The 22,355-nt window shown below is 44.5% G+C and overlaps 1 protein-coding gene across 1 annotated transcript in view; it reads left to right on the forward strand.

The window, feature by feature from the left end:
- The window catches only part of LOC138567883 (otoancorin-like), a 119,437-nt gene that overhangs the window by 53,395 nt on the left and 43,687 nt on the right, over positions 1-22,355 (forward strand). The window contains exons 2-4 of the mRNA XM_069646380.1: positions 21,630-21,658; positions 21,742-21,772; positions 21,865-21,892. Coding sequence (XP_069502481.1) covers positions 21,630-21,658; positions 21,742-21,772; positions 21,865-21,892 — 88 coding nt within the window. The remainder of the gene's footprint in view (positions 1-21,629; positions 21,659-21,741; positions 21,773-21,864; positions 21,893-22,355) is intronic.

A 22,355-nucleotide genomic window follows, 5' to 3' on the forward strand; every position in this document is an offset into this window, starting at 1 on the left:
GTAGGTGCAGCATGTTCCCATTAAGTTACCATCCCCAATATTCTGGGCCCTGAGATAGAACATTTGGCTTTGAACCTGTGTTAATTTTGTATCTTGCTGCCTGTGGTTCGATGGGAACAGACTTCTCTGTCTGTCTCAAAAGAATAGGCTCTGTTTTGTAAATTGCGATCTTGTGTGTAGGGACCATAAAATGGAGCTCTCTTGCTTGCAATTGTGAAGATATTTGGCTTGTGTTCCTAACAGGTGTCCTATCTCTCTTGTTAACTTGAAACTTTTGTTCCCTATTTGTCTCTAGTGAGGCTGTGCATGTTGTCTGTATTGGAAGCCTTGTCTGCATGCTTCAGCAGGAACAGCCTGTCAGCCTTTCCCTGTATTCTGAAGATCATCTTGATTTTGCCATTCACTCAAATGTACATATGGCTTCTATCTTTATTCACATGGCAGCCCATGTTAGTTGCAATTAAGCGTCTGCAAGCGGTTCATATGTATTCATAGGCGTCTTGCAGTTTCCACATAGCAAAATGTGTACTTGTGTCAGTCCTCTAACTATGTGAGTCATAGGGCCTCATTACGACCCAGGCGGTAAGTTACCGCCTGGGCCGTGACTTTACCACCATGGCGTAAACTATGTTTACGCCATGGTGGTAGGCGGACTTACCGCCCCATTCCAACCTTGGCGGGGCGGTAAATCCCCATTTTCCCATTTTCCCTTCCCCATTCCCATTTTGCCCCATAGGGCATAATGGGAGTGGGGAAGGCGTTAATTACGCCACCGTAAATTACGGTGGCGTAATTAACTCCATGGTCCCTTAGCGCCATGGATTTTAACACCTGCTAAAAGCAGGTGTTAAGTCCACCATGGCGCTAAGGGACCTCATACTCAGGCGGTAAGGGTCGGCGCTGTTTACGCCGCCGTAAAACCCTTACCGCCTGAGTTGTAATGAGGCCCATAGGCATTTGCCTGTTGTCTATCAGCAATCGAGCTAAATGTCTGCCAACTTCATGCAGAATACCTATGTGCCTCATGTCTAACATATCTATGTCATGATGTCAATCGTGTCGTCATCGGCGTTCTCCGAGGTTGCGGTCAGTCAACTTGTTCAATCGATGACAGCTGTATTTCTTCAGTACTATCATCCGGGTATGGTCTGAATGGTTGTTTGAGTGAGTAGCGCTTCTCAAACCTATGATACATCAATGAGAGGAGGAAGGGCCCAGAAGCGGTGTACACCTCTCGTTTCTATGTTGCCAGGCTGAGAGTGGGATGGGGGTAACGAGGGCCATGTTTGGGTCTCCTGCTACAATCCCCCTTCTGGTCGACAAGTCAACTACACTTCCTTGACAACCCTCTCTATTCATGTGCAGCCTTAGGATCCAGATCTTTGCCACTTCTCCCAGATATCCATGGTACTTCACATGCTCGTCTAAGCTACAGGTCATATAGCTGCAATCTCCGTAGGGTTTGCACCATACCTATTTTTCCCCAACAGTTGCGTGGATCTGTAGGAAAGGAGAACATTGTACATGGCAGGAACAAAGGACACTGCATCAAGTGTGATTGCAATATGCCAAGAGTCTGCATCTCTCCATTAGTTTTCACTTCTATGTGCAGTAATATTTCCATCCCTATCGTCTTTTCAGTAGTCTTCTTGCACTGTGCTATTGCCATGATCCCAGTCAGTGGGCATAGCCCTCATTCAGGCTTTCAGGCTAGGCAGAGAACATTAGATACAACAACAGGTCTAAGGTGGGTGTTAGCCTGGCACACATGGCATTTACATCATTCTCAGCATACACTTCCATAGGCTTTTGAGATGTTTCACAGTAATTCCGTGCACTTAATATGGCTGCCGCAAGGTCTTTTTATAAGTTGAAGCATGTTCTATTCATATCACAGAGGGTGCGCTGGAATGCACGCTTCGCGTCTGCTCCGCTGACAGCGAGTAACACTACCAGCGTTTCTCCTCACAGAACCTGTAAAGGAAGATAATAGAGAAATTAGTTTTACAGCAAAACTACAGAGTTCAATATGTTAATAGAGAAGACGTACCTGTCTAAGGTTATCTCAAAAGCAACTGGCTTCCGTGAGAAGTTTCACTCACAGCCGCAGCATCTTCAGTCAGCAGTATTCACTTGTAGTCGCAGCATCTTCCGTCAGAATTTTCACTCACAGCCGCAGCATCTCCAGTCAGCAGTCTTCACTTGTAGTCGCGGCATCTTCCGCCAGAAGGTTCACTCACCGCTGCAGCATCTTCAGTCAACAGTTTTTGTTTGTAGTCGCAGTAATTTCAGTCAGAAGTTTCTTCCGCAGCCACCGCATCTTCCGAAGGTATTTTTCCTCAGCTTTCCGAAAACCTGCAGACAAGACAAGATGTATTTAAAATAACAACAAGCAAATGTAATAGTTAAAGAAAGAAGACGTTTACTAAGCATTTTACGTACCTGAAAGTTCTTCAAGTTTTCACCTCACAGTAGTTTCCGCGCACTTCCCTGAAGGCTGCAGTTGCTCTGTATAAGCAAACTTACATTTTAAAATGTTTTCTCATCCTGGGTAACTCTGCAGCCCTCTGCAGCCATAATTCTTTTTCCTAAATTCAGAGAACCTGCAAATGAAAGAAAAAAGAGCAAGTTATTAGAAAGAGAGATCTCTCCAACGTAGGAATTAATCAAAGCCCTAAAGATTACATTATTTTCACCAGCTACTTACCCACCCCAAGTCTCATTCTTAAAAAAAGTTAAGACATTTTGTGACAAGAGACTATAGAATGCTTCAGCTACCCAAGTTACCATTGTTTCTTCATCTCAATGCACCCCTGTAGAAAAGCAGGATGGAGAGCTCCACAAAAAATAAACGCAGGTGAGAAGGGAGAGATTAAAAGAGTTCACATCTCATGCAGTAGTATCTTAGTCAGTAGATGTTATAGTGTTATATTGTTGTTATTGTTGTTTAAACAGAAAGAGAATCCAAAAAGTATCAAGTGCCAGGTCCACAGGCTGAGAAGGCATTATGCTCCTGAGGAGTCCAGGTAAGCGTTACAGCTATGGCTACTCTGATAACGCGGATGGCAAATAATACTAGCACTAAGGCTGCTATCAGCACCTTCAGTCCACTATATAATTCGTTTAAAGATGCTGAGACGAGGAAGAGGGATGGAGTTATGAAGGTCACTAGAGCATGGAAGGCCACACTGTGCTCTAGTGGTTGGAAGAAGTGCCACCATGGCAGGATCTTAAAAATTCCCAACAGCTGATGCAGCCGCAAAAGCTGACAGGAGCAGGTGCCTCCCGTTGGAAGGAGAAACGGCTTGACGAGAGCCCAACTGCATGCCAGGCCTGCTGAAGAGAAAGGACCAGTCTGAGTGCTACATGATGTGCAAGGTCTGAGGGTCCCACTGAGAAGGAGAAGCGGGAAAACCGGAGCACTCACGTTGCATGGTCAGTGACAGAGGAACGCTGCCTCCAGACTGCGGAAGCCAAGCGAAGAGCGGAGAAAGGACAGGATGCTCTCCCGACCTACCAGAGTGTTGCAACAACCATGGAAGCATGCGAAGGACACCAAAGCAGATACACATAAGCGGTGAGCTCAGCTGGGGAAGGTGCGATGCCAGGCGCTTTACGGCAAGTGCGGCACACCGTGGGAGAGGGCGGCAAGCCCTGCAGAAGGGATTAAAAATGGGTTGAATTGGATATTAAAAGCATGGCAAAGGCTGAAGCCTACAGTTAAATGTGAGTCTAAGACCCACATCTGAAATTAAGAGACTTGTGCATCTTTTTGTAACAGTCTTGGCAGGAGAAAATACCAGGCATTTGTGAGACTTGGAATAACACCCAAATTGTGTGACTAAAGAACCTGGCAGTGGAGTACACCTGGTGTTTCATGAGACAAAGAATCATAAGGAAGACCTATGCCCTTGTGATTGTGAATTGAGTGAACTGTGTAATAAAGTCCTGGCAGGATAGTATACCAGGCAATCCAATGGTGTGAAAAGAATCTTAAGGAAGATCCATTCCCTTGGGATTGTGAACTGAGTGAACTGTGTAATAAAGTCCTGGCAGGAGAGTATACCAGGCACAGCTAATTGTGTGACAAGAATCTTAAGGAATACGCATGCCCTTGGGATTGTGAATTGAGTGAACTGTGTATTAAAGTCCTGGCAGGAAAGTATACCAGGTAAAACCAATTCTGTGAAATTAATCTTAAGGAAGGCCCATGCCCTCTGGATTGTGAATTGAGTGAACTGTGCAAGAAAGACCTGGAAGGAGGGCGCTAGAGAGCCGTCCAAGATGGCGGCCTCCCTGTGAGCTCCGTGAAGCTCCCCCGAGATCCTGATCAATCGCAGCCATCGTGATGGTGATATGAAGCCCTAACGGCAGCAACATTTAGAAGAAGCGTTTCCGAACCCAAATCTGCGTTTAAATCTACAAGTTATCTAACGCCTCGCCTCTAAACACATGGCGGAAAGGACCCCCCCCTCCTCTTGCAGGCCTGAAGACGCTGCCTCTGCCTGGGCGCGGAGGGCCGGGGGCGCGAGAAGACAGCCGGCTGGGAGGAGCATGCCTCCCGATTGCAACATCTGAGCGGTGCCCACTTCAGGATAAGACCCGAGACCGCTGGATGGGCCCCGCGGTCACCGCTGCAGCCGGGTGCGGTCTGAGGAGAGCGACCGGCCCAACACCGGCACCAGGAAGAAAGTAGAGGCAACCGGCCGCGACCCGCAGGAGCCCAGGTACGAGCGTCCTGCGCACCCCTAGGCCGCATTCACACGCACGGCAGCAGGCTGAATATCCCGATCTCCCCTGTGCGACAAGCAAGCAAGTGACACAAGTCTCAAGGCTGCATCGGCCCGGAAGACCGTTCCCTAAGAACAGGAGAGCTCCGGAGGGGCCCCGAAGCGCGACACCGGTGCAAATGTCGGAGGGGACAGTGAGTAATACTCGGCAGCGAGCAGCTCCCCCGGACTCAAGCAACGAAACATAGCGGGGAGGCCTGGAGTTACTGAGGTACTAGATACAGTCTTGAGTCCCAAAAATCTGCCTCAACGCCTCCGAGGGCACAGCCGGTCCTCTCCACAACAAGAATTGGGAAAACCGATAGATCACAGAGAAAGCTGACCTTTAAAAGCTGCTCCTCCACCAAAACGGGGCCCCCCAACAGTGGATCGCAATCCCCCACCCAGGACCCACCGCAGGACAGAGAAGCGACACATGACTTCGACATCAGGGAAATACTACTCGATCTTAAAGCCGGCATAGGTGGCCTGGGAAGCAAACTGGATACACTCTCATCCAAAGTAGACCAGCTCCAACACAAGCACGCTGACCGGCTGGATGCAGTTGAGCAGAGGGTCTCCGACCTTGACGACGTGGCGTCAGCTATGACGACCAGAGTGTCCTCACTCGAGTCGCAAATGAGAGTGGTAATGGCCAAAAATGAGGACTTGGAAGGTCGCTCCCGGTGCAATAACATAAGGATTGTCTGCGTCAGGGAACACCAACCGACTTCCAAGATGGAGGAGCATGTGGAGAAGATCTGCACTGACTTGTTTGGCCCTGAGATCCTGTCCAAGCTTTTTGTAGCTGAAAGAGCCCACAGAATCCCCAACTCAAGACCTATCCCGGGAGCGAACCCGTGTCCCATCATAGCTAAGCTATTAAACTATAAGGATCGTGACGCAATCCTCAGGGCTGCAAGGGACAAAGGGGACCTACTGTACGAAGGAGACAAGATACATTTCTTACCTGACTTTTTCGCAAGCAGTCCAGACACAGAGACGGTCGTTCACACCTGTGAAACGCAGGCTGCAAGAAAACCAAATCCAATATTCAATGCTGTTTTTTTTTTTAGCACGCCTGAAAGTTCTCCCACAAAGGGGACACTGACTAAGAAGAGACCCGCCATAACGTTGCCTCCGGATGCAAAAACGAATCAAAGGCTTTAATTTCTCCATCGACGCAATAAATTCACCATCACGAAATAAAAACGTAACAGTGGAAGGGAGCAAACCTCCTCTTGGAGGGCTACCAGCGCCCCTTGCACAGCAATGTTGACAGTTTGTTTTATTAGGGACTGTTCGTCGTGGGACAGTTGGGGGTTGCCCACTCAAGGGAGGGATACGTGTTCAGTGTGGCCGCCTTATACCCTGCACTCCCATTCCACATCAATCACGCTACACGAAGCAGTCCGATCAGAAGCCAAGTACTCCAGTCACTCATATGGATCAAGCCATCAGTCGCAATATCTGGACCTGTCAAACATGAACTCACCAGACCTCTCTGATGACAGTGCCAACACTTAAAGTCGCCACCTGGAACATCCGTGGGGGCAACCAGCCAGCGAAAGCAAGGAGAATCTTCCACTACCTCCGCAGACACAAAATCAACATTGCCATACTGCAGGAAACCCACCTCTTGCCACAGTCGGAACTGCACTGGGCCAAATCCTGGGGCTGTCACATGTATTTCTCATCGTACTCTTCCTATGCTAGGGGAGTCGCAATCTTAATAAACAAGAGAACGAACTTTAGTGTAATTGACTCGCAGAAAGATTCTGAGGGGAGAGCTCTGCTGGTGAGGGGGATAATCGCGGGAAAGGAAGTAATAATTGTGAACTCCTACGCACCAAATACTGACAGCCCAAACAACTTTATCTGGGTGATGTCCGAATTAAGAAAGATCAACGCAGCAACCATTATATAGGGAGCGGACCTTAACACACCAATTGATCCCAGACTTGATAAATCCCACAACACAGCGGGGAATCCGTCCAAAGCCAGCGCACAAGTTCGGGAGATCTGCCAGTCTTTTGGCCTATCTGACACCTGGAGGCACCACAACCGAGACGCGAAGGACTGCACATTTTACTCTGCCGTCCATAACACTAGCTCCCAAATTCATTACATCTTAGCCTCGACCCACAGCCCATTCGAATGGGGGACGAGTCAAATTTTGCCACGCACCTTGTCTGACCACTCAATGGTCACTCTCGAGGTCTCCCTAGCGAACACAGCAGTCCCCGGCCTTAACTGGAGATTCAAACAAGGCTCACTTGCCGATGCAGTTTTCGCAGATGAACTGCGCAAAGAAATAATGGCCTTCATCGAGACAAACAAAGGCTCTGTTGACTCGCGCAGTACCATCTGGGAAGCTCTAAAGTGCTTTGTTCGTGGCGTATGCCTAGCTAAAGAAAATGGCTTATTAAAACGGATCTGCAAAGAGTTATCGGACAGTGAACAACGTCCGAAGACACTAGAGCTCCAGGTCCTCAAGACCCCAAACCCACACACCCAAGCCAAACTAAAGGAAGAACTTCGGAAGTTCAAGGAAACGGCCGAACAAGAGATAAAATTCTTGGGTCGCGGTCGCCAGGTCCGACAATATGGGGAAGGACAGAAACCAGGCGCTTTGTTAGCCCGGCTGCTGTCGATGGACAGAACCCCAACTCGAGTTGAATGCCTTAAAGACGATCAAGGGCAGCGAGTGTACACAGAGGAGGACATTGCTCTCACATTTCGGAACTTCTATCAGAAATTGTACAGCTCCACAGGTATCTCAGATCCCAAAGCTATACCATAGTTATGGTGCTGCAAAAAGCCGGCAAACCCGCAGATGACTGCGCATCCTACAGGCCGATCTCCTTAATCAACCTGGACAATAAAATCCTAGCCAAAATACTCGCATCAAGGCTCCTCCCTCTCCTGCCAGCTCTGGTGATTGGAGACCAAGCCGGATTCATCCCAGGTTGCAGCACCACATACGGCATCAGGAGACTGTTCGGGGTCATCGAGGCCGTAGATCCAACGCTACAAGCAATTGCGGTAATGCTCGACGTCGAGAAGGCGTTTGACTCTGTAGAATGGCCATTCATGATGGCGGCACTTAGGCAAATGGGCTTCGGCAATTTCTTTATCAAGTTAGTATCTCTGCTATATAACGACCCACGGTCATATGTCACTATAGGAAACACTAGATCCACGAGCCTATCATTAGAGCGGGGAACACGACAGGAATGCCCGCTTTCGGCCCTGATATTCGCCCTTATTATGGAACCGCTGGCATCGAGATTACGAGAAAACCACCTGCACCGAGGTATTAAACTGGGCCCCCACAGGTTGATTGTCTCTCTCTATGCTGATGACGTTGTATTGTTCATTAGTGACCCCCAAGAGAATCTTAACCCTGTAATGCGCGAAGTGATAAGATTTGGCGAAATGTCAGGTCTCAAAATTAATCATTCCAAATCGGTAGTATTCCCTCTGACTCCCAATACAACTGAATTTATTGATAATCATGGCTTTCAATGGGAGAACTCAAAGGAGCGCTATTTGGGTAGTTACATGTCACATAACCATCATGAGATCTATAAAGATAATTATGTTGCCACATTAAACTCTCTGCAGGAACGCATACACAGGTGGAAATCGCTACCCCTAACGCTTTGGGGTAGAGCGTCCTTGATTAAAATGGTCGTTCTTCCCAAGCTTCTGTACCTATTCATAAACATCCCACTACTCCTCCCAAAATCCTTTCTCCAGAAAGTCATGTCGGCAGTCCTATAGCTAATATGGGCGGGTAAACCGGCTCGTGTCGCGTACAACACACTAGTTCAACCGACATCGAAAGGAGGTCTAGCGCTCCCAGACATAGAAAAATACTACTGGGCGGCACAGGCTCACTTCCTGAGCTTCTGGTATATGACTCACTTTGTTCGACCACACGTTCAGGTGGAACAAGCCCTGGCCTCGCCCCACCTGCTAAGTGCCGTCATCAGAAGTCAGATCCCAATTCCATACAGCACGCTCAACACAGTCTTGTCTACATACGCAATCTGGAAAAAGATGGCGGCCAAATATGGTGTAGATGTAAGATTCTCCCCGCTATTGCCTGTCAGATTTATTCCTGGCATCCCCCTCACAAATGAAAAAGTATTCCTGATATGGGCTGACAAGGTTGATGTCCACTCCTTCGGAGACCTGTTCCCAGAGGGCACCTTTTTAACCCCACAAATGGCCAAAGATAGGGGCGGAGACACTTCCCTGGATGTATTCCTTTACTTTAGACTATGCCACACCTTACACAAACGATTCTCCTCATTTCCCAAACAACCCCCTACATGGGAGTTATTGCATAGCACGATTCAGGCGCAGGGGGAGGGGAGATTAGTCTTGTTGCTATATAAATCCCTGGTGTTCGATATTGGGAAACCCAACCCTAAAACACAACTAAAATGGGAAACTGCCATTCAGGAGACAATACCCACGGAGGACTGGTCCTATATCCTATGTCAAACTCAAAAGGTCGCACTAAACACTTGCTATAAACTAATACACTTCAATTTTGTACACCAAACTTATTATACCCCAGTTAAAAAACACAAGCTTCACCCGGAAACGTCGCCCCGATGCGATAGGTGCACGGCGGCCCAGGCGGACTTCCTCCACCTAGCGTGGGACTGTCCTGGAATAAGGCGTTTCTGGGACTCGGTTTTGCAAACAATTGCCGACATCATAGGCAAACAGGTGACCCCACTACCACTGGGGCCCCTACTGGGTCTCACTAAATAGCTTCAACCCGCAGTACGTAAATTAGCATCCCTTCTTCTGGTGCTGGCCCGAAGGAGGATCACCATGTCATGGGGCCGAGGCCCACTACCCAAATTCGAAGACTGGAAAACAGATATAACATACTGCCAGGACGTTGAAAACAAATTTATAAGAACCCTACCATTGCATGCACGCCCCCCAACATCTGGGGACTATATATTGCATACCTGCTAAATTGTACTGAATCTTCTGACTCCGATTCAACTAGTACCTGAAAGGAGATTATGGAACTAAGATCCTCAACACTCCACTGAAGTTTTTAATTATCAGACTATGATGAAAGACTGCTTCAGACTTTTTCCGTTTTGTGGGGGTGGGATGGGAGGCGGCCTCGAAGGGGAACTCGGGATTGGGTAATGTTGTGTTATTTCTCTTCCTTCTACCTTCCCTACATTTCTTCTCATGCCCCCCCCTTTTCCCCTCTTCCCTCTCGCCCTTTCCAATGGTTTCGACGGAGCACCATGTTGGTACGTTTGTATTCAAAATTCAAAAATAAAGTTTTTAAAAAAAAAGTCCTGGAAGGAGAGTATACTTTGCAAAGCCAATTGTGTGAAAAGAATCATATGGAAGATCCATACCCTTGGGATTGTGAATTGAGTGAACTTTGTAAAAAGTCCTGGCAGGAGAGTATACCAGGAAAAGCTACTTGTGTGAAAATAATCTTACGGAATGCACATACCCTTGGGATTGTGAATTGAGTGAACTGTGTAATAAAGTCCTGGCAGGAGAGTATACCAAGTAAAACCAATTGTCTGAAATGAATCTTAAGGAAGACCCATGCCCTCTGGATTGTGAATTAAGTCAACTGTGACTGTGTAAGAAAATCTTGGCAGGAGAGCATACCGGGCAGGTGAAGGAAAATTCCACATATCAGGAAGAGGCAGCTAACTTCTTGAGCTACAAAGAACTTGGTTACGTTTTGAAAATGTTGTTTTGAAGAGGTATCTGGGACTTCGAAAGCATATGGAAACACCATCTGAGCACAATATTTTGTTATTCCAATCAAAGGTATAAAAACTTGGATTTTGCTTGATTTTCCAACTGGACTAGCAAGGCGCTCAACCCTTCCTCGCCCATATATTGTCCATTAAGCCTGGCGCTTCATGATTATTCTGAATGTTTTGGTAACTGTTCCTAGGTTCAGTAACTGAAGGAAGTTGCAAGGACCCCATGTGTGTTTCAGACACACTTAATTTGAAAATAGTTTTCTTAGTTTCCTCAATTTCTTGAGGACAATATTTTTAGGTAAGCCAAGTCGTATTAGGTCCAATGGCCCTCATTACGAGCATGGCGGCCTGGGAAGTACAGTACCGGTAAGCATGCCGGTACCATACTTCCCGGACTGCCATACTACGGGCTCTGCTCGCGGGAACCGTTTCACCTGCCAGGTTTTTCCTGGCGGGTGTAACGGCACCCGCGAGTAGAGCACGTTGGATGCACCGGCACAACTCTGAATGTGCCGGTGCATCTGACGTCCCCATCCCCATTCAGCCCTATGGAGCAGAATGGGGATGGGGAGGCACGGATACCGCCAGAGTTGTAATGAGGCCCAAATTGTGTTGCAATACATAAAACCAATATATTTCAAATACACAGGCAAACATAGATATCCAATGCATTTTGGTCCTTGGAACATCTTCTGGGACCAAGATCTAAAAAATAATAAACAAACACTATTGGTAACTCTATATTCCTCCAATAGTTATAACCAAACATATTCTAAAAAATAACAAGAAATAAGAATCAAAACAAAGGTTCCTACATGCTTGTCTTTCTTTAACTAGCATTGTGACCACATCTACAAAAATATACATAAATATATATATGCAATTAGTCTTTAAGTTCCATATCTTAGTGACAAGTTGTCTTTGTAATGAAATTCCCAAAACAAATATCTTAAAATTATAGGAAGGCATACCTGTAGCATGTCATGCATCTCTCTGGTGGCAATGATCAAAATGGTCAAGCATCTAAATTAGAGTGCTATAATGTGAATATAGGTGTTACTTGTCCTCCACATATCTGGTTAGATTCTTATCAAAATTATATCTAATGAGCAAACATATCTTCCCTCCCATCTGAGTAAATACGCTCCGTGCTTAGAGACTGCTGGAAAAAGCCAGTCTGACATGCCATCATGGCATATATCTCAAAATGACTCACTGTGTGCACCCGTGATTATGTCATCGGCATGATGACATCGTCATGCTGGCCACATTATCGTATCTACAGTGTATATTTGATACAATAATACGCTTTTATAACAAGGTTTATGCACATTTGTTTAGATGCCTAATAACACAGGCATATTCACAGAGTTTAATTGACACAATAATTAAATGTTTCCTGAATATATGAAGGCAAGGCACTCATTTTATCGCTCTTATGTGAATGTGCCTATTACGTTGAAAATATCCACTCTAAATAACAATGAAATTCTTTACAGTCTTTACTATCAAACATAGTACGATACAAATGGTGACTGCAAATCAAAAAAAATCTTCAGACTGTCTCTAAACACGTGAGACAATGTGTTAATTATACATAAGATATCATGTTAAGTCAATTCTTGACCAAAAGGTACATATAGGAAAATGATAGGAGAATAATGAGAAATGTATAAACCATGCCCCATGGTGTCACCAATATTCCAAGATGCAAAACGTATTGGTGAAAAAATGAAGTGTGCTGTAGTCAAGCCAATCTTGACAAGCAAAATCTAGGAAAGTCTATGGCCCTCATTACAACACCAGCGCTAAACCATGGCGCTATTAGCATTATGGTTGGTGCTGGTGTTGTAACGGGTCCGCCATGGTTCAATGGGGAATTACCACCCCATTCCAAGGTTGGCGGGGCGGTAATTCCCCATTGAACCATGGCCCTTCCCCATTCCCATTTTCGCCCATAGGGCTCTATGGGAATGCGCTAAGTACGGTACCGCAAATTGCGGTACCGTACTTAGTACCAAGGTCGCTTTGCGGGTCCCTACTTTAATGGCTGGTGTAGACCAGCCGTTAAGGTCGGGTCCCGCAAAGGGACCTCATAGTAAGGCGCTAAGTGTTTAACTGCGCCGCAGCCTTTTACGGCGCCGTTATAACTTAGTGCCAGGGTCGTAATGAGGCCCTATGTTCTTAATGAGTTCAAATATAGCAATCGAAGTTACACTCATCATTGAGACCTCCAGGAAATGGAGAATTCAGCCTATCCATCCAGTATGTTTCTCGCTGATCCAGGAGTTTCGTTATGTTACATCTGCCTTGCTTCGGGTTAACAATCTCTAGAATTTGAAATCTCATCTATGAGATCTGATGTTGCTGTTCCAAAATGTGACGTGCCATGGGTGACTTCATGTCTTTAGTGCGCAGGTTAGAGTGATGCTTGTTCCATCGCACCTTTGCCTTACGTTTGGATTGGCCCACATAGTACTTTCCACAGGTGCACTTGATGTAATATATGATGTTGTTGCTGTCAAAAGTGCCAAAGTTTTTCAAATGGATCTTCTTGCCAGAGTTCGGATGGAACACCACATTACCCTTCAGTACAAAACTACAATTTGAACATTGTAGACATGGAAATGTACCACATCTACCTGGATCTTGTTCAGTTGTTTCATGAGCCTTCTCACTAACATGTCTCTAAAGTTTTTGCTCCTGGTATATGCAAATAGTGTTGGGTCACTGTATAGATGACCTAATGTTCTGTCTTGAGATAGAAAATGCCAAAGTTTCTGAATGATCTTATTTATTTTATGGCTCTGTATGGAATATCTGGAAAACACAGACTAAAGAATGTGGTGATTTAGTGGTTAACTTATGTGAGTACATCTTCTCTCGTGACTGTCTGAAGCTTCTCTAATGACGTTCATAACTCGCATTCTTCATAGCCTTTCGCCATAAACTTGTCTGACATTTCTTTGAGTAAACAATTGCATTCAAATTCATCTTATAAAATGTTTTGGACTCTCAAGAATTGGCTATAGGGTAAACTTCTGATGGTGCTCGGAGGGGGGGTGGGGGGGAGTGGTGAAAACTTAATCTATGCAAACGATTATTACAATCTGTATTTCCGGTACAGTGTAGTTTATATACCCCTGGTACCGTGTGATAGATTAAGTTTTCGCCCCCCCCCCCCCCCGAGCACCATTAGAAGTTTACCCTTTAGCCAATTCTTGAGAGTCAAAATAATTGTACAAAATGAATTTGAATGCAATCGTTTGCTCAAAGAAATTTCAAACAAATGTATTGCGAGAGGCTTTGAAGAATCCAAACTGAGACTACTAATCATTAAATTAGGGGTGCCCGCTCACCGAGGGTTTTTCACATATTCAGAATGTTTTGCCATATAAAAACAAATGGAAATGTCACAAGTTCATACCACAGCCTGGCTATCTTTCTGGGCTTGAAAGTAGGCTTTTTCCATGGGGTACCAGTCAATTTACTGAAATAATTTCAGAGTTGTACATTCCATTGCGAACAATAACACCAGAAAACACTGAAAATATTAAATAAATATAGAAAGGGTAGTGGGGTAAGGGGTTAAAATGGGTTGGGATGGGTTTGGGGTGGCGTTATAAGGATAACAAAAACTGGGGGCTAGGGGGCAGACCCCCTCTAAATAATAATTATTTTTTTGGTCATGATGAAATGTACCTCATGAATTTTCCATCAGTAAAATCACATATAACTGTTCCATGGTTGTGAACCTTCTGCTGGCATAGGAGACGGTGTGCTTGTATTGAGAAAGTGGGAAGTCATATTGAGCAAAAATAGCTCCTAAATCAAATCCACTGGTATCTATGGTGAGTTCAGTGAACTGATTAAAATCAAATTAGGCATGTTCGCTGAAGAGATTATTCTTTGACATTCAGACTCAAATGAGGTTTGACACTCGGGAGTCCATGTGAAGCCACTGTTGTGTTTTGGAAGGTCTCTTAATGGTGCACTAATTGTCACAAGGTTATGTCAGAAGAATTTCAAAGTCCTTTTTTGCTAAATTTGCGTTTTTCTTTATTCAAAGTAACATGACCATTTTATAGAGCCTTGCACACCTGGTTCAGTGTATCATCATGTCATTATTGTATCTTAACAAAGACTAATATGTTGTTGCTGTAATTGATGCACTTTGGGATGTGACGAATGATCTCAGATGTCTCCTCTTGGAAAATAGCTGCCGCTGAGGAAACACCATGACTAAGGTGCTTCTATCTATACAATCCTCAATGATTTGATAAGCGATGCAATATATCTCGACTCTGGTACTAACTCTAACTGTTGGTACCCCTTGTTCAGACCCAGTTTGGAGAATATTGCTGCTCCATTGAGGATGTGAATCATGTCTGTGATCCTAGGTGCTTGATGCCGTTCTCGCTGGATAGCCTGATTTGGACAGTGCAGGTCGACACATAGACAAATGCTTTTGTCTGAGCCTTTTTTCAGACCTGGGACGATGGGGGATACCCAGCCATTGGGGCCAGATGACAGTTCTGTAATGTCTTGTTGGAGAAGATGGTGCAGTTCATCTTCAACCTGTTGTTGAATGTTTATGGGTTTGCCCCTGTAATATTGTGCCACATGTATGAAGGAGTTGTCTATGTGTAGGTGTACTTGGCAGTTCTTTAATTTTCCTAATCATTTGCAAAGAGATGGGAACAAGTGGTCAATCGTGTCCGCTGTGCAGAAATATTGATTTGCCATGAGATGGTCTAATATATGCATTAGACCCATGTGTAGGCAGTTGCTGAACATGAAGATGTATGTTAGTGGCATGAGTTTTGAATTGTGTACATGGCAGTGGTTTTTGGCAGCAGTAAGTGAATATATTGACCTCCGATGGGCGCTTTTTTGGTGCATGTGGCAGACGTAGGTAAACTCCACTTATCACGTTCACTGTTGCGCCGGCGTCAACTAGGAATTCTATAGGGCGGCCATCTATCAGTAGTAAGTGATTGGGGCTGTTGTCAAGAGCTGTTTGTTTTCGCAATGCAAATACATAACCTTTCTTTCTGTTAGTGTCAGGTGAGGAACTGGAATTGAGGTCAGATTGTCACTGTGCTTCAAGTTATCATTTTTTTGTGGTGTAATCTTTTATCATTGCTTGCATTTAGATGAATGGTGGTGTTGGAGTACTGGCCGTCTTCTGTCATCGGGTGACTGGGTTTTGTATCTACAACGTCTTGTGTGTCCTTTCACTTCGATATATTTGTTATGCAGGTAGCCGTGTGGTAAAAGTGGAGATCTTGGAGCCTCTAAATACTGGCTTGAAATGGTTCACTCTGCCGCAGACGGGCAACATTGGCCTATTGCGTAATATGTGCAAAATATGGCCTGCAAATTGGTTCTTTGCAAGTATAAATGCCCGGAATTTGAACTTGACATAACTGTTTAAAGTCTCTTACAAGTGTTTTTTTTCAAACCACTCGCAATAGCCATCATTACATTAATCCCTTCTAGATATTTCCTTGCAATACCTACACTGAACAAATTGAAGCCCAAGCACCTTTCAGGACATTCATTATATATATATATATATATAGCGTTCGTGCCATGCCATAGTTTCAGATTTTGAAGACGAATTGTCTATGGAGTTTCAAAAAATAACCTTTCTTGAGGAATTTTGAACCTTTCCATATAAATATTTGGAATTGGAACAAATCCACAGTAGAATTTGGAGGCAGATATCCCACGTGGATACTTTCAGAATTGTTCATGGATGGCTTCTTATTTTAAAAAGAATCATGTTTTGATTGCATTTTGAACAGCTTAAGATGCAGTTTTCCCATAGGGGAAAAAAGCATTGGCCCAAATATCACAGAAATGACCCCCTTGACGTTTTTAGCATCCGCTTAGATTTTATCATAAACCGGTGCACATTAATATACGCCTGAAAACTCTCATTAAAGTCAGGACTGACGTTGGTGTCAGTTTCCAGGAGATGGAAATGGCACACATGTATGGACTGCACAACTCGTATACACCTCCTATAAATATACACACTCACATCATAGTCAAACCTGACTTTAATGTGTGTTTGTCTCATATGCATGGGAGGCATATAGGACATGTGCAGTTCATCACTTTATACCAGACACTCATACGTTACTCATATGCAATGCACTTACATGCTAGATGCTTACACACCAAGTACCTGTACCCGTTACATCAATCCTACAACACATGCATTTTTGGCACCTACATTTAAGACACCCAGACATATGCTGTGATGACACACACTGTTACAACACGCATACTGAAGACACACACACTTGCAACACACACTCTTACAATGTACACTCTTATGACACACAATTTTATGACATGCTCTTACAACACATTTGATTACAACACATGCTCCAAAAACACTCACACTTACGCCACTCACACTTATGACAGATGTTCTTCAACACACGCTGTTAAAACTCACACTTTTAGGACACACACTCTTATGAGACACACACTTATGACACGCGGGGGGTCATTACGACCCAGGCGGTATTTTATCGATTGCGCCATGGTGAATGGCAGAATTACCGCCCCATTCCAAGGTTGGCGGGGCGGTAATTCCCCATTCCCATTTTTGCCCCCTTAGGGCTCAATGGAAATGGGGAAGGCGGTAGTTACGGTACCACAAATTGAGGTACCGTAAATACCTCCAAGGTCCCTTTGCGGGTCCAATCCTTAACGGCTGGTAAAAACCAGCCGTTAAGGTCGGGGCCCGCAAAGGGACCTCGTAATTAGGTTGTAAGGGGTTAGCGGCGCCGCCACCTTTTACGGTGCCGTTAACCCCTTACTGCCTGGGTCGTAATGAGGCCTATGATCTTGCAACTCATGTTCTTGACACGCACCTATGACACACACACTTATGACACACGCTCTTACAAGACACACTCTTACAAAATATGCTTTTACAACACACACTCTTAGGACACAGACCCTCATGACAAACACATTTGTGACACACACTCTTATGTCACAAGCTCTTACAACACATGCTGTTATGACACATGGGGCCTCATTACGACCCAGGCGGTAAGGGGTTAACAGCGCCATAAAAGGTGGCTGTGCCGTTAACCCCTTACCGCCTAATTAGGAGGTCTCTTTGCGGGTCTGGACCTTAACGGCTGGTTTTTACCAGCCATTAAGGATTGGACCCGCAAAGGGACCTTGGAGGTATTTACGGTACTGCAATTTGCGGTACCGTAACTACCGCCTTCACCATTTCCATTAAGCCCTATGGGGGCAAAATGGGAATGGGGAAGGGCCAATGGTGAATGGGGAATTACCGCCCTACCAACCTTGGAATGTGGCGGTAATTCTGCCATTCACCTTGGCGCAATCGGTAAAGCCATGGTTACCGCCTGGGTCGCAATGACCCCCATGCTCTTATGAAATATGCTGTTAAGACACACTTAAACCTCATACTCTTATGCCACGTGTTCCTCCACCACACACACTTACATCCCATGCTCTTACAACATAAGCTATTATGATACACGCTCAGAATCAATGTAGATCTTTTATATTAACTGTAAACATGCATGTAGGAGATGTATATTTCGTACATGTACTCTAATATATGTCTGAAAGCTCACATCAAAGTAGGGACTGGCTTGGAAATCATTTTTCATACATATATTAAACGTATAGTGCTTTTCAAATTGTACACATGTACGTTCTATAAAACCTTTATATGCCTCCTAAACATGTAGAAACTCATATCAAAGTCAAATCACACTTTTATGTGAGTTTTCATATGCATAAATGGGGTATATGAAAACGGTATTTCATATGACTTCACACCAAGTACTTATGCGCTACTTATACGCCATACTCACATGACAGCCGCTTACACACCAAACATTAATTTTTTATTTTTTTTATTTTGTTGCAGTTTATTCAACTTTTCACAAATAGCAAAAAAATAACATCCATTTCATAACAATTAAAAGGATACCCAAGTGTTAGATCCCAACTAAGATATCTAAGTCCATCACTCAGTAGCTCCCGCCTTAACTTAAGATGTCTAGTATTTTCCCAATTTTCCTCCATACAACACAGAAAAACGCTATGCATGCATGATCATTCCACATCATGAGTCTTTTCCACTGTTCTTCTTCCGATGGAACTGTTTCCCAGCCAATAGTTAGGACTGTTTCCCTTCTCAGCCCTGCTCATGCAGCACAGTGACATGGCAGATGTTTGGTTGTCTCTATTTCGCCCTCCTCACACAGATGGCAAACACTCAAAGCTCTTAGAATCAAGTACCACGCACCCTCCACTTCCCTAGATCTTACAACATTGCACTTACTCCTTAGGTAGTCCTGAATAAGAACGTTTCCCAGGAAGTCTTGCATGTAGGTAGCAGGTTGAGACCTTAATTCTACATAACATACAAACTCTGCCGAACTGTTCTATGTTCCCAAATCCACCAGAGCTTGTTCAGCCCTGTGTTCCGCAATGATCATTTTTAGGGCCAACTTGTAGACTCGCAATGGTTTGCCCAAGAGATCATCTGGGGCCCTCTTTAACCATTCCTCTGCTGTTTCATGAATTCTGGCCATGTAGCTCCCTCGCATTTTAGAAGCCCGTGGTAAGTGAGCCTCCTGTTTGAGCATTGATTATTTCCAAGTAAGCGACAAGGCATCCCAGGGCCAGTCGTTGTTCCACCAAGAGTACATCAAATTCCAGCAGTAACATCTCAAAAGAGGTACGCGTGGGTAGACATACTAGGCTTTTTATCAGGCAGCATTCCAATTTAGCCAGTTCTCTGGTTTTATTTACAGCCCACGATTCAAGCCCATTTGTAATCATCGGCAGTACCTTTGCTTGGTAAATGTGGGGGATGGAGCCTAAGGAGTAGCCTCCTCCTTTCTGTGTGAAGGCGCAAATTTTCCTGATTGTAACGTAGCTCTTTAATTTCATGTAGTGTAATTGAGCCAAACTGGTCAATCTATGGGTCTAGATAGATTCCCAGATATGTATTGGTAGTGAGTAGTTCCAGTTTGACCCCTTCTATCTCCTAGGTGAATTTGGGTACATGCTTTTTCCGTGGGGGTTGCAAAATCATGACCTTTGTCTTGGAGATATTAATTGTCAGTGAGTTGTCATCCGCGTAGATCTTTCATCTTCACAGGGTTGATTGAAGCCCTCCCAGAGTCAGGTCCAGAATCGCTAAGGCCATCCGCATAACCAAGCCATTGGAGTTCACACTCACCCTGTTTTGGTGGAATAGTGGTCGAGGTAAGCATGGCTGGGCCCATGTCTACAGTGTATAAATTGAACAATATTTGGGCCAGAATACAGCCCTGTTTCAGGCCCCTTGAGGTTGGTATCCAAGTGGTGTTATTCCCATGATGATCCACCCTCACCTTTGCCTGCGTCTGGGAGTACAGTAGCATCAGCATTTTTAAGCAAGACCGGGGGATACCTAGTTTATGCAATTTACACCACAGTCTATACCGATCGACTGTGTCGAAGGCTGTGCTTAGATCTATGAGTGCAACATAGACCGCAGTGTTCCTCATCATCCAGGATTGCTGTATTGTGCTGGTTAGGGCCAACAGATTGGTGTTAGTGTTGGACTTCTTATGGAATCCGGTTTGGAATATAGATATTACATTGATGCTTTCCTCCCATTGTGTCAGTTCGTTGAGTAAAATGTTCGCGAAGATCTTCCCTGACACATCCAACATGGCCAACACTCATATTCAATGTTAATATGCCCAACAAGGCACACACTCTTATAACACAAGCACTTACAACACACTTATGCCTTTGCGTGACCTATGCTGATAAGGACTAGAAGACATCCGATAAATGGATGGACATCTTGTACACAAACTGGACATGTACGTGTATGAAATGTACATCACATACATGTAAACTACCATAAATATAAACAATGCACATCAAAGTCAGGACTAACTTTGATGTGAATTGTAACTTCGATATAACACATGGATATGAGATGTATATTGCGTACGAGCATGCAATATATATCAGAGGGCTCATTTGCTCATACGCTGATGCATTCATATGGCAAACACTCATACCATATACATTTATACGCTATACGCCGCTGAAATTAGATAATAAAAAACGTTTTAATAAGAGTTACGGGTTAATCTACCACAAAGTAAAGTATACAAAGGGTGTGACTGACAACGTTAAGGTATAAACACTCACTGTGTACCACAACAAATTGAACCATGAAACTGGAAGTATAAAACCTCACTCTGCAACACTACAAATCCAAACTTAGCATTCACTTCCGGTATTAAGCAGTTTACATCAGTACCATAATTGAAGTCAGTACTAAGGATGCATACGGGTTCGGTGGCGATCACGGTGTGAAATAGGAGCAAGTGGTGGCTCCATTGGAGCCCACCTACCAGTTGGCAACTTTTATAAGATGAAGAAGAGGCAGACGCCAACGTGCTCTACCATTTTCAGTCTCTGGATTCGAAGCCCACGTAATGCTGTTTCCATAGTCCAAGCGTGAAGCAATCAGTGCACCGTCTGCAGTCGTAAGTAATGAAGGGGGGGATTTGTACTTAAGAAGTTCAGTTGGAAGAAAGAATTGCTCACAGCTGTGCTGATTGGCATGCTTCGGCTCATGTTGCCTGAGCACCGTCTTCTGGATGGGGACCACTTTCTCAAAGGGGGCGGTGGCAGGGTAGATAGATGGTGTGGATTTGTTGGAAGTGGTGCTTGCCAACTAGGGGCAAGGAGCGCACCCATGAGTTCAATGCTTTTAGTCCTTGAGAAACATTGGCAAACTGTTCGTCTTCACTTGATACAAAATGTGTGTTTCGTCTACTTATGAGTGAAAGTGGGGTTGGTGTTCTCCAAGTCAGTCCATGAAAGGTTTCACCTAAGTATTAAAAGGAGAATGAAACAGGACTGAGCATGGTACGGAAGTTAATGCATGGGTACACAGGAGAATAACAAAAGTGAATGTTAATTGCAAATGACAATGTTTCAAAAAGGATTTCAGAGGAAGTGGGTCTCATTTTTCTCAACATATTCCTTACAGATTTACCTCCTTTGATAAAGCATGGATTGGTAAGTATTGCAGCATAATAAGATATATCAGTTTTAAATAACATCATTTTGGACTAATGTTATTTTATTGATTATTTCTTTAGGAAGAACTAATCGCTGGGAAATATCTAAATGGTAATGCATACACACTTTTCCATGCTTTTTTTGCACAGTTTATGTAAAGCGCAAAGGCAGAATTATATTTTGCGTTTTGTTTCTTTTTCCAGCACTTCTTGATTTTCTCCTGTTTGAAAGGTAATTATGAAATAATGAATGAGCCAATAAGAAGGCTGCATTTCCCACCGAGGAAGCCATTTTGCTAAGGTGAACCCCTCATGCTCGCTGCAGCCACACTGCCAGACAAATAGGGTGGAGGCGGGTCAATTGCTTTAATTTAATGGTTAGAAATGCAGGCGGGACAGCAGCTCTTCATACACACGTGGCACTGGGTTAAAAAAAGGCACAGAAGGGGTCAGAAAGAACCAGTCTATGCTTGTTTGTAACCCTACGCCTATTCTGAATAGACGCGGGGGGGATGCTTTCCTTTTTCACGCATGCGCAACTGCATCTTGTGCGGGAATCAGAATGATCTTTTAAAATGCGTGAAAAACTCTCTTTCTCTGCCCTCCTGCTTTGTGCAATTACACATATGGTATGAAAAACGGACTCAGAGATGCACACCTTTTGATGTCTATTGTGAATTGGGTTTAATTTATCA

The sequence above is a fragment of the Ambystoma mexicanum genome, chromosome 2p (genome assembly GCF_040938575.1).
Source record: "Ambystoma mexicanum isolate Mex_15411 chromosome 2p, UKY_AmexF1_1, whole genome shotgun sequence".
Classification (NCBI taxonomy): Eukaryota; Metazoa; Chordata; class Amphibia; order Caudata; family Ambystomatidae; genus Ambystoma; species Ambystoma mexicanum.